This window comes from Hylobates moloch, unplaced genomic scaffold, assembly GCF_009828535.3.
Source record: "Hylobates moloch isolate HMO894 unplaced genomic scaffold, HMol_V3 SCAFFOLD_12, whole genome shotgun sequence".
NCBI classification, from domain to species: domain Eukaryota; kingdom Metazoa; phylum Chordata; class Mammalia; order Primates; family Hylobatidae; genus Hylobates; species Hylobates moloch.
In genome coordinates, this window is record NW_026652287.1 from 44,812,460 (window position 1) to 44,826,228 (window position 13,769).

The following is a 13,769-nucleotide window of genomic DNA, read 5'->3' on the forward strand; positions in this document are numbered from 1 at the left end:
ACCTCTGTCTCCCGGGTTCCATCGGTTCTCCTGCCTCAGCCTCCTGAGTAGCTGGGATTACAGGCTCACGCCACCAGGCCCAGCTAATTTTTGTATTTTTACTAGAGACGGGGTTTCACCATGTTAGTCAGGCTGGTCTTAAACTCCTGACCTCGGTGATCCACCCATCTCTGCCTCCCAAAGTGCTGGGATTAAGGCATGAGCCACTGCGCCCGACCTTTTGCTTATTTTTTGATTGGTTGGTTTTTTGTTTTACAGAATTTTAGGAGTTCTTCATACCTTTTGGGTACCAGTCCTTGATCAGATAGACGTTCTGCAAATATTTTGTCCCAGTCTGCCGCCTGTCTTTTTATTCTTTTAACAGAGTCTTTTCCAAAACATTTTTGTTTTGAGTGAAGTCCAGTTTATCAATTTTCTCATTCACAGATCATGCTTTTTGTGTTGTGTGTGAAACCTTATTGCCAAATCTAAGGTCGTCTTGGTTTTGACAAGTGTGAAAGAAGTTGTGAGTTTTGCATTTTCCATTTAAGTAAATGTTTCATTAGGAAGTAGTTTTGTAAAAGGTGCAGTTCTGTGTCTAATTCATTTCTTTGCATTTGCTAATTCAGGTGTTTCAATACCATTTGTTTTGTGCCACCATGCCTAATTTTTTACTTTATTATGTAGACGGGGTCTCCTTGTGTTGCCCAGGCTGGTCTCGAACTGCGGGGCTCAAACGATCTGTCTGCCTTGACCTCCGGGTTTGCATTTTTAATACATGTCTTTATAGTAGATTTTTCTATGTTCCTACTGCCTCTCTTGTCATCTTATGGAATCTTCTCTTGTATATTTAATTTATTGAGCATTTTTAATTATGAGGAGATATTAACTTATTTATGCTGGAGGTTGCACTTTTTTGAATTGCCGACGTGTGAAAAATCAGACTTTGGCCATGACCTTGAGCAGTAAGATATAAACAACTCCCACATGCTTAGCGTTCCAAAAATGGAACACTAGGCATAAATTGGTTAAGGCTTTTCAGATGCCTTTTCTGCCTCTATTAGGACATTCTTATGGTGTTTTGTTTGTTTGTTTGTCTCACTCTGTTGCCCTGGCTGGAGTGCAGTAGCACAATCTCGGCTCACTGCAACCTCCACCTCCCAGGTTCAAATGATTCTCCCATGTCAGCCTCTCAAGTAACTGTGACTATAGGCACGTGCCACCACGCCTGGCTAATTTTTGTATTTTTTTTTTTTTTTTTTTTTGAGATGGAGTCTCGCTCTCTCACCCAGGCTGGAGTGCAGTGGCGCGATCTCGGCTCGCTGCAAGCTCCGCCTCCCGGGTTCACACCATTCTCCTGCCTCAGCCTTTCCGAGTAGCTGGGACTACAGGCACCCGCCACCACGCCCGGCTAATTTTTTTGTATTGGTAGAGACGGGGTTTCACCGTGGTCTCGATCTCCTGACCTCGTGATCTGCCCGCCTCAGCTTTCCAAAGTGCTGGGATTACAAGCGTGAGCCACCATGCCCGGCCTAATTTTTGTATTTTTTTTAGAGATGGAGTTCCACCACGTTGGCCAGGCTGGTCTCAAACTGCCGACCTCAAGTGATCCGCCCGCGTCAACCTCCCAAAGTGCTGAGATTATAGGCATGAGCCACCATGCCTGGCTGCTACCATGATTTATTATCATTACTTATCTTAAAACAAAATGTAAAATTTATCAGCTTAAGAAATTTTACATGTACAGTTGAGATAGTTTGACAAATCTACATAAGTTCTCTAAGATGCATTCTATTGTGTTTTGCTGTTTTCAATTATCCTGAGGTTTCATGCATGTTGTAGTTTAGGCCAAGATGTTATTTTCTTTTCCTTTTTCTTTTTGTTTTTTTTTTATTTGAGTCAGAGTTTCACTCTTATTGCCCAGGCTGGAGTGCAATGGTGCAATCTTGGCTCACCGCAACCTCCGCCTCCCGGGTTCAAGCAATTCTCCTGCCTCAGCCTCCCAAAATGCTGGGTTTACAGGCATGCACCACCATGCCTGGGTAATTTTGTGTTTTTAGTAGAGATGGGGTTTCTCCATGCTGGTCAGGCTGATCTCAAACTCCGACCCTCAGGTGATCTGCCTGCCTTGGTCTTCCAAAGTGCTGGGATTACAGGCGTCAGCCACCATACCCGGCTAAGATGTCATTTTCTAAGAGTAAATAATATCCCATTTTATATATATGCTTACCACATTTTGTTTTTCCATTCAGCCATCAATGGACATGTGGGTGGCTGCATTGCTCATTACTGCCACCTCAGGAAGGTGGTATAGTGGTTAAATCTGTACTTGTGACACCTGGGTATATCTTAAGAGTTTCTTGTTTGCCCTCTTGTGTACATATGGTGCCAGGTATTTTTTGTGAAAAGTCCCCTTTGCCCTGTAAGCATCTATCTAGCCACATTCTGACAGGATAACTGCAAAATGAATGATTCCTGGGCATCATAATGGAAGTTTCTTTCTACCTAGGTGATTCGCCTCCTCTTTGCTTATATCTAGCGTGCCTGTTTCGGGTGGTCCCTGGGGGTGTGAGATTTCCCAGGGGCTCCCCCTCCTGCTCTTTGCTAGCTATCTGCTTCCTCTGACAGTATCATCAAAGATTACACTTTGGGAACAGGCATTTTCAAGGATACACAGCCTCAGGACTGCTAATGTTAACTTTTTTCTGCATATGAATTCATAGGACTCCATTATGACAGGTGCTACAGACCCACAGTCCAAAGAGACATTAGGGACAGCCAAGGGAACTCACTTTTCTCCCTGGGTTCAGTGAATACACACATTTTCTTACCCTGCTGTTGCTTCACCCCTTGTTCAGTTCTAGCATCACAACTGCTTTATGAACTAGCCAGGTGTGGTGGCACATGCCTGTGGTCTCAACTACTCAGGAGGCTAAGGCATGAGAATCGCATGAACCCAGGAGTAAGAGGTTGTAGTGAGCCAAGATGGTGCCACTACACTCCAGCCTGGGTAACAGAACGAGATGCTGTCTTAAAAAAAAAAAAACAACCGCTGGCCAGGTATGGTGGCTCATGCCTGTAATCCCAGAACTTTGGGAGGCTGAGGTAGGCGGATCACCTGAGGTCGGCAGCCTGACCAACATGGATAAACCCTGTCTCTACTAAAAATACAAACTTAGCCAGATATGGTGGCACATGCCTGTAATCTTAGCTACTCAGGAGGCTGAGGAAGAAGAAGTGCTAGAACCCCAGCGGTGAGCTGAGATCACACCATTGCACTCCAGCCTGAACAACAAGAGTGAAAATCTGTCTCAAAAAAACAAAATTGCTTAAATTGCTTTATGGAAGAAAGTAAGTATACACAGGGAGAAAGGGATCTGATGACCAAAGCAGGGAATAAGTGTTTGGAGTCCACGGCATCCTGAGAACTTCTTGGGAATAGAGTCTAGGCCCCCAGTGCTGTCACTCTCACCCATCCTCCTCTACACATGTGAGATGTTTCAGGACCCAGTGGCTTTTAAGGATGTGGCTGTGAACTTCACCCAGGAGGAGTGGGCTTTGCTGGATATTCCCCAGAGGAAACTCTACAGGGAAGTGATGCTGGAAACTTTCAGGAACCTGACCTCTATAGGTAAGGATGACAATATTCCTTCCCTCAGTCCATTAGTGAACCAGTGTTTCTAGCTCATGAATGCTGTTGAGTGATTTAGAACATAGATAGGAAATACTTTGATGAATAAATGAGGTATGGCTGCAGTAAATCATGGGCATAGAATCTAGTAAATTTTTCACAATTTTATACTGCCTCAGGACTATTTTTTCTGTGTCTGTATTTTAGGAAAAAGTTGGAAAGACCAGAACATTGAATATGAGTACCAAAACCCCAGGAGAAACTTCAGGTAATTTGTACTTACAAGACAAAGCAGTGTCTCTCTAGACAATCTTAGAATATGACAATACATTAAAAATAAGTAAAACAAAGAACTAAGTCCAGGATCAAATTCATTTATTTTTAGAATATTTGATCAAAAAACATATATGTAAATGTGACCTAGGCTGTGGGCTCACTCCTGTAATCCCAATCCTTTGAGAAATGGAGATAGGAGGATAGCTTGAGGCCAGCAGTTCAAGAACAGCCTGGGCAACATAATGAGACCGCAGATCAACAACAGCAAAAAATTAGCTGGGCATTGTGGTCTGTAGTCCCAGCTACTCAGGAGGCTGAGGCAGGAGGATCACTTGAGCCAGTAAAGGCTGCAGTAAGCTATGATGATATTACTGCACTCCAGCATGGGCAAGAGGACAAGACCCTGAAACAAAAGAAAAATGACACAGAGTATTTAGTATTTGTAAAATAGTTTACATGGGAAGAGTATTAAGAAGCCGCATATAAACATTTTTTAAAATAATAGTTATTGCTGGGTCACCTCATAGAATATGTTGTCCAGTCACCTTCAAACAATTCAGACAGGGCAGAAAGCCTACACTTTGATGGAGAGTGTTAAAAATGCAAGTGCAATACTTGTTGATTAATATAGAAGTACTTATAAACAAACCCTTCATAATGCGCTTCTCATTTCTGACAGGAGTGTCATAGAAGAGAAAGTCAATGAAATTAAAGATGACAGTCATTGTGGAGAAACTTTTACCCCAGTTCCAGATGACAGGCTGAACTTCCAGGAGAAGAAAGCTTCTCCTGAATTAAAATCATGTGACAGCTTTGTGTGTGGAGAAGTTGTCCTAGGTAACTCATCTTTTAATATGAACATCAGAGGTGACACTGGACACAAGGCATATGAATATCAGGAATATGGACCAAAGCCATGTAAGTGTCAACAACCTAAAAAAGTCTTCACATATCGCCCCTCCTTTAGAACACAAGAAAGGGATTACACTGGAGAGAAACCCAATGCTTGTAAAGAATGTGGAAAAACCTTTATTTCCCATCCAAGCATTCAAAGACACATGGTAATGCACAGTGGGGATGGACCTTATAAATGTAAGTTTTGTGGGAAAGCATTCCATTGTCTCAGTTTATATCTTATCCATGAAAGAACTCACACTGGAGAGAAACCATATGAATGTAAACAATGTGGTAAATCCTTTAGTTATTCTGCTACCCTTCGAATACATGAAAGAACTCACACTGGAGAAAAGACTTACGAATATCAGGAATGTGGGAAAGCATTTCATAGTCCCAGATCCTGTCGTAGACATGAAAGGAGTCACACAGGAGAGAAGGCTTATCAATGTAAGGAATGTGGAAAAGCATTCACGTGTCCCCGTTATGTTCGTATACATGAAAGGACCCACTCTAGGAAAAAACTTTATGAATGTAAGCAGTGTGGGAAAGCATTATCCTCTCTTACAAGTTTTCAGATACACATAAGATTGCACTCTGGAGAAAGACCTTATGAATGTAAGATATGTGGAAAAGGCTTTTGTTCTGTGAATTCATTTCAAAGACATGAAAAAATTCACAGTGGAAAGAAACCCTATAAATGCAAGCAATGTGGTAAAGCCTTCCCTCATTCCAGTTCCCTTCGATATCATGAAAGGACTCACACTGGAGAGAAACCCTATGAGTGTAAGCAATGTGGGAAAGCCTTCAGATCTGCCTCACACCTTCGAGTGCATAGTAGGACTCACACTGGAGAGAAACCCTATGAATGTAAGGAATGTGGGAAAGCCTTCAGATATGTGAATAACCTTCAAAGTCATGAAAGGACACAAACACACATAAGAATACACTCTGGAGAAAGACGTTATAAATGTAAGATATGTGGGAAAGGCTTTTATTGTCCCAAATCATTTCAAAGACATGAAAAAACTCACACTGGAGAGAAACTCTATGAATGCAAGCAACATTCAGTAGGTCCTTCAGTAGGTCCAGCTCCTTTTGATATCATGAAAGGACTCCCACTGGAGAGAAGCCCTATAAATGCAAGCAATGTGGGAAAGCCTTCAGAGCTGCCTCAATCCTTTGAATGCATGGTAGGATCACCCTGAAGAGAAACCCTATGAGTGTAAGCAATGACGGAACGCCTTCAGATCTGCCCCACACCTTTGAATGCATGGTAGGACACACAATGGAGAGAAACCCTATGAATGTAAGGAATGTGGGAAACCCTTCGGATCTGCCCAGAACCTTCGAATTCATGAAAGGACAGAAACACACATAAGAATGCACTCTGTAGAAAGACCTTATAAATGTAAGATGTGGGAAAGGCTTTTATTCTGCCAACTCATTTCAAATACATGAAAAATCTTACACTGGAGAGAAACCCTATGAGTGTAAGTAATGTAGGAAAGCCTTTGTTTCTTTCACTTCTTTTCGATATCATGAAAGGACTCACACTGGAGAGAACCCCTATGAGCGTAAGCAATGTGGGAAAGCCTTCAGATCTACCTCACAGCTTTGACAGCATGGTAGGACTCACACTGGAGAGAAACCCTATGAATGTAAGCAATGTGGGAAAGCCTTCAGATCTGTCAAAAATCTTCGAATTCATAAAAGGACACACACTGGAGAGAAACCCTATGAATGTTAAGAAATGTGAAAAAGCGTTCCATAATTTCTCTTCTTTGCAAATACATGAAAGGATGCACAGAGGAGAGAAGCCCTGTGAATGTAAGCATTATGGGAAAGCATTCATATCTGCCAAGATCCTTTGAATACATGCAAGAACACACAATGGAGAGAAACTCTATGAATGTAAAGAACGCAGAAAAGCATTCAGCTTGCCTACTTCCTTTCATAGACATGAAAAGACTCACACTGGAAGGAAACCCTATGAAGGCAAGCAATGTGGCAAAGCTTTCACTTCTTCCAGTTCTTTTCAATATCATGAAATAACTCACACCAGGGAGAAACCCTATCAGTGTAAGCAATGTGTGAAAGCCTTTATTTCTTCCACTTCTTTTCAATATCATGAAAGGACTCACATGGGAGAGAAACCCTATGAATGCAAGCAATGTAGGAAAGCCTTCAGATCAGCCTCACACCTTCAAATGCATGGAAGGACTCACACTGGAGAGAAACCCTATGAATGTAAGCAGTATGGGAAAGCATTCAGACCTGACAAGATTCTTTGAATACAGATAATGAATGTAAACAATTAACTTTATAATAAATGTATACTAACAAATGTTATTCTTTTTAAATAAGAAGCTATAATAAAATATCCCATTGGTGTCATGTATTAGATCAACCTTATACTGTTAAATTATTATTATTTGCAAATTGTGAGTCAGTATAACCATGTGGATAAAATGCCAGACATCTTTTTATTCGGAAATTTTACTTTTCATGCTTATGTACTTACATTTTTATCTCAACCCCAATTTTTCTCCTCTTTTTTTTTTTTTGCAGAAAGAATCTCACTCTGTCACCCAGGCTGGAGTGCAGTGGCATGATCTCAGGTTGCTGCAACCTCTGCCTTCAGGGTTCAAGCGATTCTCCTGCCTCAGTTTCCTGAGTAGCTGGGACTACAGGCGTGCGCCACCATGCCAGGCTAATTTTTTGTATTTTTTAGTAGAGACGGGGTTTCATCATATTGGCTAGGCTGGTCTTGAACTCCAGACCTCATGATTTGCCCGCCTCGGCCTCCCAAAATGCTGGGATTACAGACATGAGCCATCATGCCCAGCCGCAACCCTAATTTTTCATTCAGTCATAATACCAATAGTTACCTCATGTACCTCTGAGTGCCTTCTTCCCAAAAACCAGCAGTGCCATACCTGCCGTCAGCAAGTGTGTAATATACCATAGTGATAAATATGACCAAAAGCCATAAATGACTGTGAGATGTATGAGAATTACAAGTCACATTAGTAAGAAGAGAAAAATTTTGGTCATGTTCATGATTTGAAATATGTTTTCCTCTATCACATTTAGAAATATAGTTACAAAATGCCCTTGTTTTTGTCCTGATTCATCATGGTCACTGAGGAGCATCGTCTCATATGCCTGGTATGTGACACGTGTCTCTCCAACAATAAAAGACTTGGCCTTGGCTGGGCATGGTGGCTCACGCCTGTAATCCCAGCACTTTGGGAGGCCGAGGTCAGGAGTTAGAGACCATTCTGACCAATATGATCAAACCCCATCTCTACTAAAAATACAAAAATTAGCAGGGCATGGTGGCATGCTCCTGTGGTCCTAGCTATTCAGGAGGCTGACACAGGAGAATCGCGTGAATATGGGAGGCAGAGGTTGCAGTGAGCCGAGGTCGCACCGTTGTACTCCAGCCTGGGCAACAAGAGTGAAACTGTCTCAAAAAACACAAAAAAAGACTTGGCCTTAGGGCCGAGTGTGGTGGCTCACGCCTATAATCCCAGCACTTTGGGAGGCCGAGGCAGGCGGATCACTAGGTCAGGAGATCGAGACCATCCTGGCCAGCACAGTGAAACCCAGTCTCTACTAAAAAATACAAAAAATTAGCTGGGCGTGGTCGCAGGCGCCTGTAGTCCCAGCTATTCAGGAGGCTGAGGCAGGAGAATGGTGTGAACCTGAGAGGCGGAGCATGCAGTGAGCCGAGATTGCGCCACTGCACTCCAGCCTGAACAACAGGGCAAGATTCTGTATTTAAAAAAAAAAAAAAAAAAAAAAAGACTTGGCCTTGTGGTGACTTGGCCTTGTGGTGACTTGGCCTTGTGGTGAGGGGAGGTCATCTGTAGACTCCTGGACCTGTTTTTGCCTTACTTATTCTCTAAAGACTAAAATATTTCCTAAAATGTACAGGCACTGTTTACCAGAAAGTACCTTAGTTAAAACATATAAATTTGTTTATGCCTTATAAAGCTATATTTTTTCAAATTGCTTTGCTGAGTCGTAGGAGGCTAATAAATTTGTGTAAATTGTCTAAATACAAGCCTATCTTTCTCTGATAATGTGCTGTTGATGCTAACTTGTCAACAGCCTGCTTATCTCAGCAGTGTAAAGTTAACGGCAACATGGAAAAGTTTCTTTTTTATATTATGCAACGACATAGAACAATTCAGTCACTTCCTTTAAGGTACCAATGAAGCTGCTCTTCAGAAACGCTTATTTAAAACTCCCTAAGGTCAAAATCCAGGCACCACAGGATGCAGCATCAGCCACTGACCAAGCCCTGTCTGTGTGTGGAGATGACATACCCAGTCCCAGATAATGTATCCACATCAGTGAAGGGTGGAGTCATTGATTGTCAGATCACACAAAGTGACTCAGGGCAGGGAAGAGAGGGCAGTGAATCCTGGCCAGGCACAGTGGCTCACACCTGTAATCCCAGCACTTTGCTAGTCCAAAGCGGGTGGATCACTTGAGGTCAGGAGTTCAAGACAAGCCTGGCCAACATGGTGAAACCCTGTCTCTATTAAAAATACAAAAATTAGCTGGGCATCGTGGTGTGTGCCTGTAATCCTAGCTAATCAGGTTGCTGAGGCAGGAGAAAGGCTTGAGCCTGGAGACAGAGGTTACAGTGAACTGAGATCACACCATTGCGCTCTCCACCCTAGTCGACACAGCGAGACTCTGTCTCAAGAAAAAAAAAAAAAAAAAAAAAGAGTTGGGTGCACCTGAATCTAACCCTTGCCTCATCCTTCTCCCTTGAAGGCCAAATACACCCTGATACTCTTCACCAAAGAGTAGAAACAACACCATTCACTTGACCCCAAATGTGACTTTCCACAGGATGCAAGCACAGTGTTGGAATGGCCAATGACAGTGACAATGAAAGCACATGGTGAGGGTGAGGAACAGGACACACTGGAGAGCCTGACATCTGCCTAGACTATGGGGGTGTCTTGATGCTTCACAAAGAGCCCAAGGAGCACCCCAAAGAGGACACTGGAGCACAGGCCTAAAGGGTGTTCATATGCCAGGAAGGCCACTAATTTTGGAAGTCAGTGACATTGGTGCCTGTTTGAGTCCTGATGCTTTATCTATAACATATGTTTCTGCATCTGGTTAGACAAGGAAATCTGAAATTTTTGTTTCAGTATTTAGAAATAAGTTATTTAAGCAATCCTCACACTCGTGGTTTATTCTGGAACTACCTTCAGACACACAGCTACAGATAGGGAATATAATGAATATTTCCAAGGCTACACTCTGTAGGAAAAAACTTCATGAAGTCAGTGGGACCCTCTCATGGGAGGGTTTTAAGACCCACAATCAAAAAGGTGGGGAAACTAAATTAGAGTGGAAGGAGGGCAGGAGAAGGTCAAGGACTTTCCCGGAGGCCTAAAATATCCAACATTATTACCTTAGATGAAAACCAAATACATATCCTGACACCACACACTCTCTTCAATGTTTAACAGACAAAATGAAATGTATTCAAAGCTAAGCTTCCAGAATTCCACTTTACACTATTAATGATGTTTTAATATCCCTCAATGTGTTGATATTAGGACATTTTTAAATATGAATACCATTTTCTGGTTATATATGGAAAATATCTTGATTTCTGAGATATGAAAATGCTCATTTTTAGATATACATGGTCTTGCACTTTTTTTATAAAATAAGGTGAAAAGACAGGAAAAATTTTTTCAGATCATGGAACTTGGATTAATAGGAGAAAAGTCATACAAATTTATATAACATTTATATATGGAAGCCTTCAGAATGAAGACCCACCCAACAATAAGACAAAAAAGCTTCTATACCATTCTGAGGCCAGGAAAGAATGCAGACTTGGCTGGCCAAAAAATCCCGGGTTTGGTGGGTAAGTCAAGTTTAATGGCAAGACAGATTAGGGAAGAGGAAAGGAAGAAGCTTGCCTCCTGTGTAGCTAAGGAGACCTTGTTATGTAGATGAAGGCTCCCTCATAGAGAATAGGTGGGAAATGCTGCTTTTCAGACTTTTATTTAGAATTTTAGGTAATAGGGACAGGATTATGCTATGTTGCCCAGGCTGTTCTCTAATTCTTTTTCTCAAGCAATCCTCCCAGCTCAGTCTCCGAAAGTGCTAGGATTACAAGCATGAGCCACCATGCCCAGACAGCGTTTGTTCCCTTGTAAAGAATTATTCGTTGCTGGACACAATGGCTCATGACTATAATCACAGCACTTTGGGAGGCCAAGGAAGGAGGAGCACTTGAGCCCAGGAGCTCAAGACCTGCCATGGCAACATGACGAAACCCCCTCTCTACAAAAAATACAAAAAATTAGCTGGATATGGTGGCATGTACCTGTACTCCCAGCTATCCAGGAGGCTGAGGCAGAAGGATAACCTGAGCCTGGGAGATTGATGCTGCAGTGAACTGTGATTGCACCCCTGCACTCTGGCCTGGGCCACAGAGTGAGAGCCCTTCTAAAAAATATATACATATATATATATATATTTGTTCACTTATTGCAGCTTCAGATTTTTAAAATTAATTGTAAATTGCATTTTCACTACAGCTGGAAAGAAGAAAATTTTGCACAGAGCCGAGATAAGATAGATGTCAGAAATAAATCATTAGTCTTACATAGCATTTGTTTCAAAAACAAAAAAATTTTTTTTTTAGACGAAGTCTTGCTCTCTCACCCAGGCTGGAATGCAGTGGTGTGATCTCAGGGCACTGCAACCTCTGCCTCCTGGGTTCAAGTGATTCTCCTGCCTCAGCCTCCTGAGTAGCTAGGATTACGGGCACGTGCCACCACACCCGGCTGATTTTTGTATTTTTAGTAGAGATGGGGTTTCACAATATTGGCCAAGCTGATCTCGAACTCCTGGCCTTGTTATCCATGAGCCTTGGCCTCCCAAAGTGCTGGGATTACAGGCGTGAGCCACCGCACCCGGTCTCAAAATTCTTAATTTTTTTCTTCTTCAGATGTGGTGTAGTACATTTCTTAAGTCTGTCCTTTTTCGTGGATGATTTCTTTATTTCTTTTTCTTTCTTTCTTTCTTTTTTTAAGATAGGGTCTGGCTTTGTTGCCCAGGCTGGGATGCAGTAGCATAATCTCAGCTCACTGCAATCTCCATCTTCCAGGCACAAGCTATCCTCCCACTTCAGCCTCCGTAGTAGCTAAGACCACAGGCGCATGCCACCACACCCAAAGTGCTGGTATTACAAGTTTGAGCCACAGTGCATGGCCATTTGTGGATGATTTGTAAGAGTTTCAGGACATAGCATTGAGAATGCTGATTGGGAAAAGAAATAAGTAAAATTTTTTATTACAGCTTGAGAAAATGAATAATCTTCCACAGCAAAGTATAGTAGATCAATTGGTGAATTACAAAGATTCAGCAAAATACCAGTCCTCCTTTGCAGGCTGGAGAACTTGTAACGGTAGATAACTCTTCTTTCTGTTACCTGTGGGGTAAGAGCTGGCTGGCAACTGTTGTCATATGTTTGTGTTCACATATGATTAATGTGTAGTATGTGCTTTGTTATCATGGAAATAATAACGCAATAATATTGTGCACCTTAATAAGATAATAAGATTCAGAGAATATGATGAAATGCTGAGTTTATCTGAGCACATAGTTTGAGGATAGCCACTGGGGAAACAGACATCCCAAAGAGTGGGGTCAGTGCTCCAACATGGGGAATTTGAGTCTTCTCTTCGATAGGGCAAAATGAAGAAGCTTAACAGGGTAACATTTTCCATACAAGGCCAGTGCACACATTTCAGTGATTTGATAGGTTGCTGCTACCAAATTTCAAGGATGATTGCTTTAACTTTTTTTTGGACGGAGTCTTGTTCGGTCGCCCAGGCTGGAGTGCAATGGCGCAATCTCAGCTCACTGCAACCTCCACCTCCTGGGTTCAAGCAATTCTCTTGCCTCAGACTCTTGAGTAGCTGGGATTACAGGCATGCGCCACCACGCCCGGCTAATTTTAGTATTTTTAATAGAGACGGAGTTCACCATGTTGGTCAGGCTGGTCTCAAACTCCTGACCTCATGATCCATCTGCCTCGGCCTCCCAAAGTGCTGGGATTACAGGCATGAGCCACTGCAGCCGGCCTGCTTTAACTTTTTGTAAGGAGGGGTAGTGGTCTCAAAAGGATCCTACCTCTGGCACTTCTCTGTCTTTTCTAATCATTTACAGCTTAAGAACAAGGAAGAGAATCTTTTTGACATGCACAGGGAAGGAGCAATTACATAGTAGTGTAAACACATTTCTCAATATGTTTATTGACTAAAAGGGTTAGATACTTTTACTTTCCCTGATGAAGATGAAAGGTAAGTGTCTTATAAATTCCTTCCTGCCTGTAAACATAAACTGAGTTTGAGAGATTTTGCTGGATTCTTCAAACAGCGGGTATTTTCTCATTGAAACAGAGGCCTGAGTCCAGGGACTGCAAGCTAAGGCCAATGACAAGCCTACAAAGAGAGGTCATTGAAAGCTCACACCAGGCGCATTGGCTCACACTTATAATCCCAGCACTTTGGGAGGCCAAGGTGGGCAAATCATCTGAGGTCGGGAGTTCGAGACCAATCTGGTCAACATGAAGAAACCCCATCTTTACTAAAAATACAAAAATTAGCCAGGTGTATTGGCTCACGCCTGTAATCCCATCCCTTAGGAGGCTGAGGCATGAGAATCACTTGAACTCGGGAGGCGGAGGTCACAGTGAGCTGAGATCACGTCATTGCATTCTAGCCTGGGCGACAGAGCTAGACTTTGTCTCAAAGAAAAAAAAAAAGAAAGAAAGCTCACTTGGTTCTTTCCATGGTTCTTCCCCTGCAGGTGCCCCAGCTACTCACATTGACCATGGGAGGAGCCCTTTATACTGAGATAATCTGAGATCCCTGGAAAGCTGGGGATCCACAGGCAGATACAGTAGTCAGTGATGCCCTCTGCAAGTGAT

The 13,769-nt window shown here is 42.5% G+C and overlaps 1 protein-coding gene across 1 annotated transcript; it reads left to right on the forward strand.

Annotated features, from left to right (window-relative positions):
* The first annotated feature begins 1,746 nt into the window (after window positions 1–1,746).
* LOC116478519 (zinc finger protein 440-like) lies at window positions 1,747–6,786 on the forward strand. Its single transcript, XM_032762033.2, is given in 4 exon segments — window positions 1,747–3,610; window positions 3,818–3,878; window positions 4,566–5,977; window positions 5,980–6,786. Coding segments are annotated over 4 exon segments (1,791 nt in total). The 5' UTR covers window positions 1,747–3,474; the 3' UTR covers window positions 6,162–6,786.
* The last annotated feature ends 6,983 nt before the right edge of the window (window positions 6,787–13,769 follow it).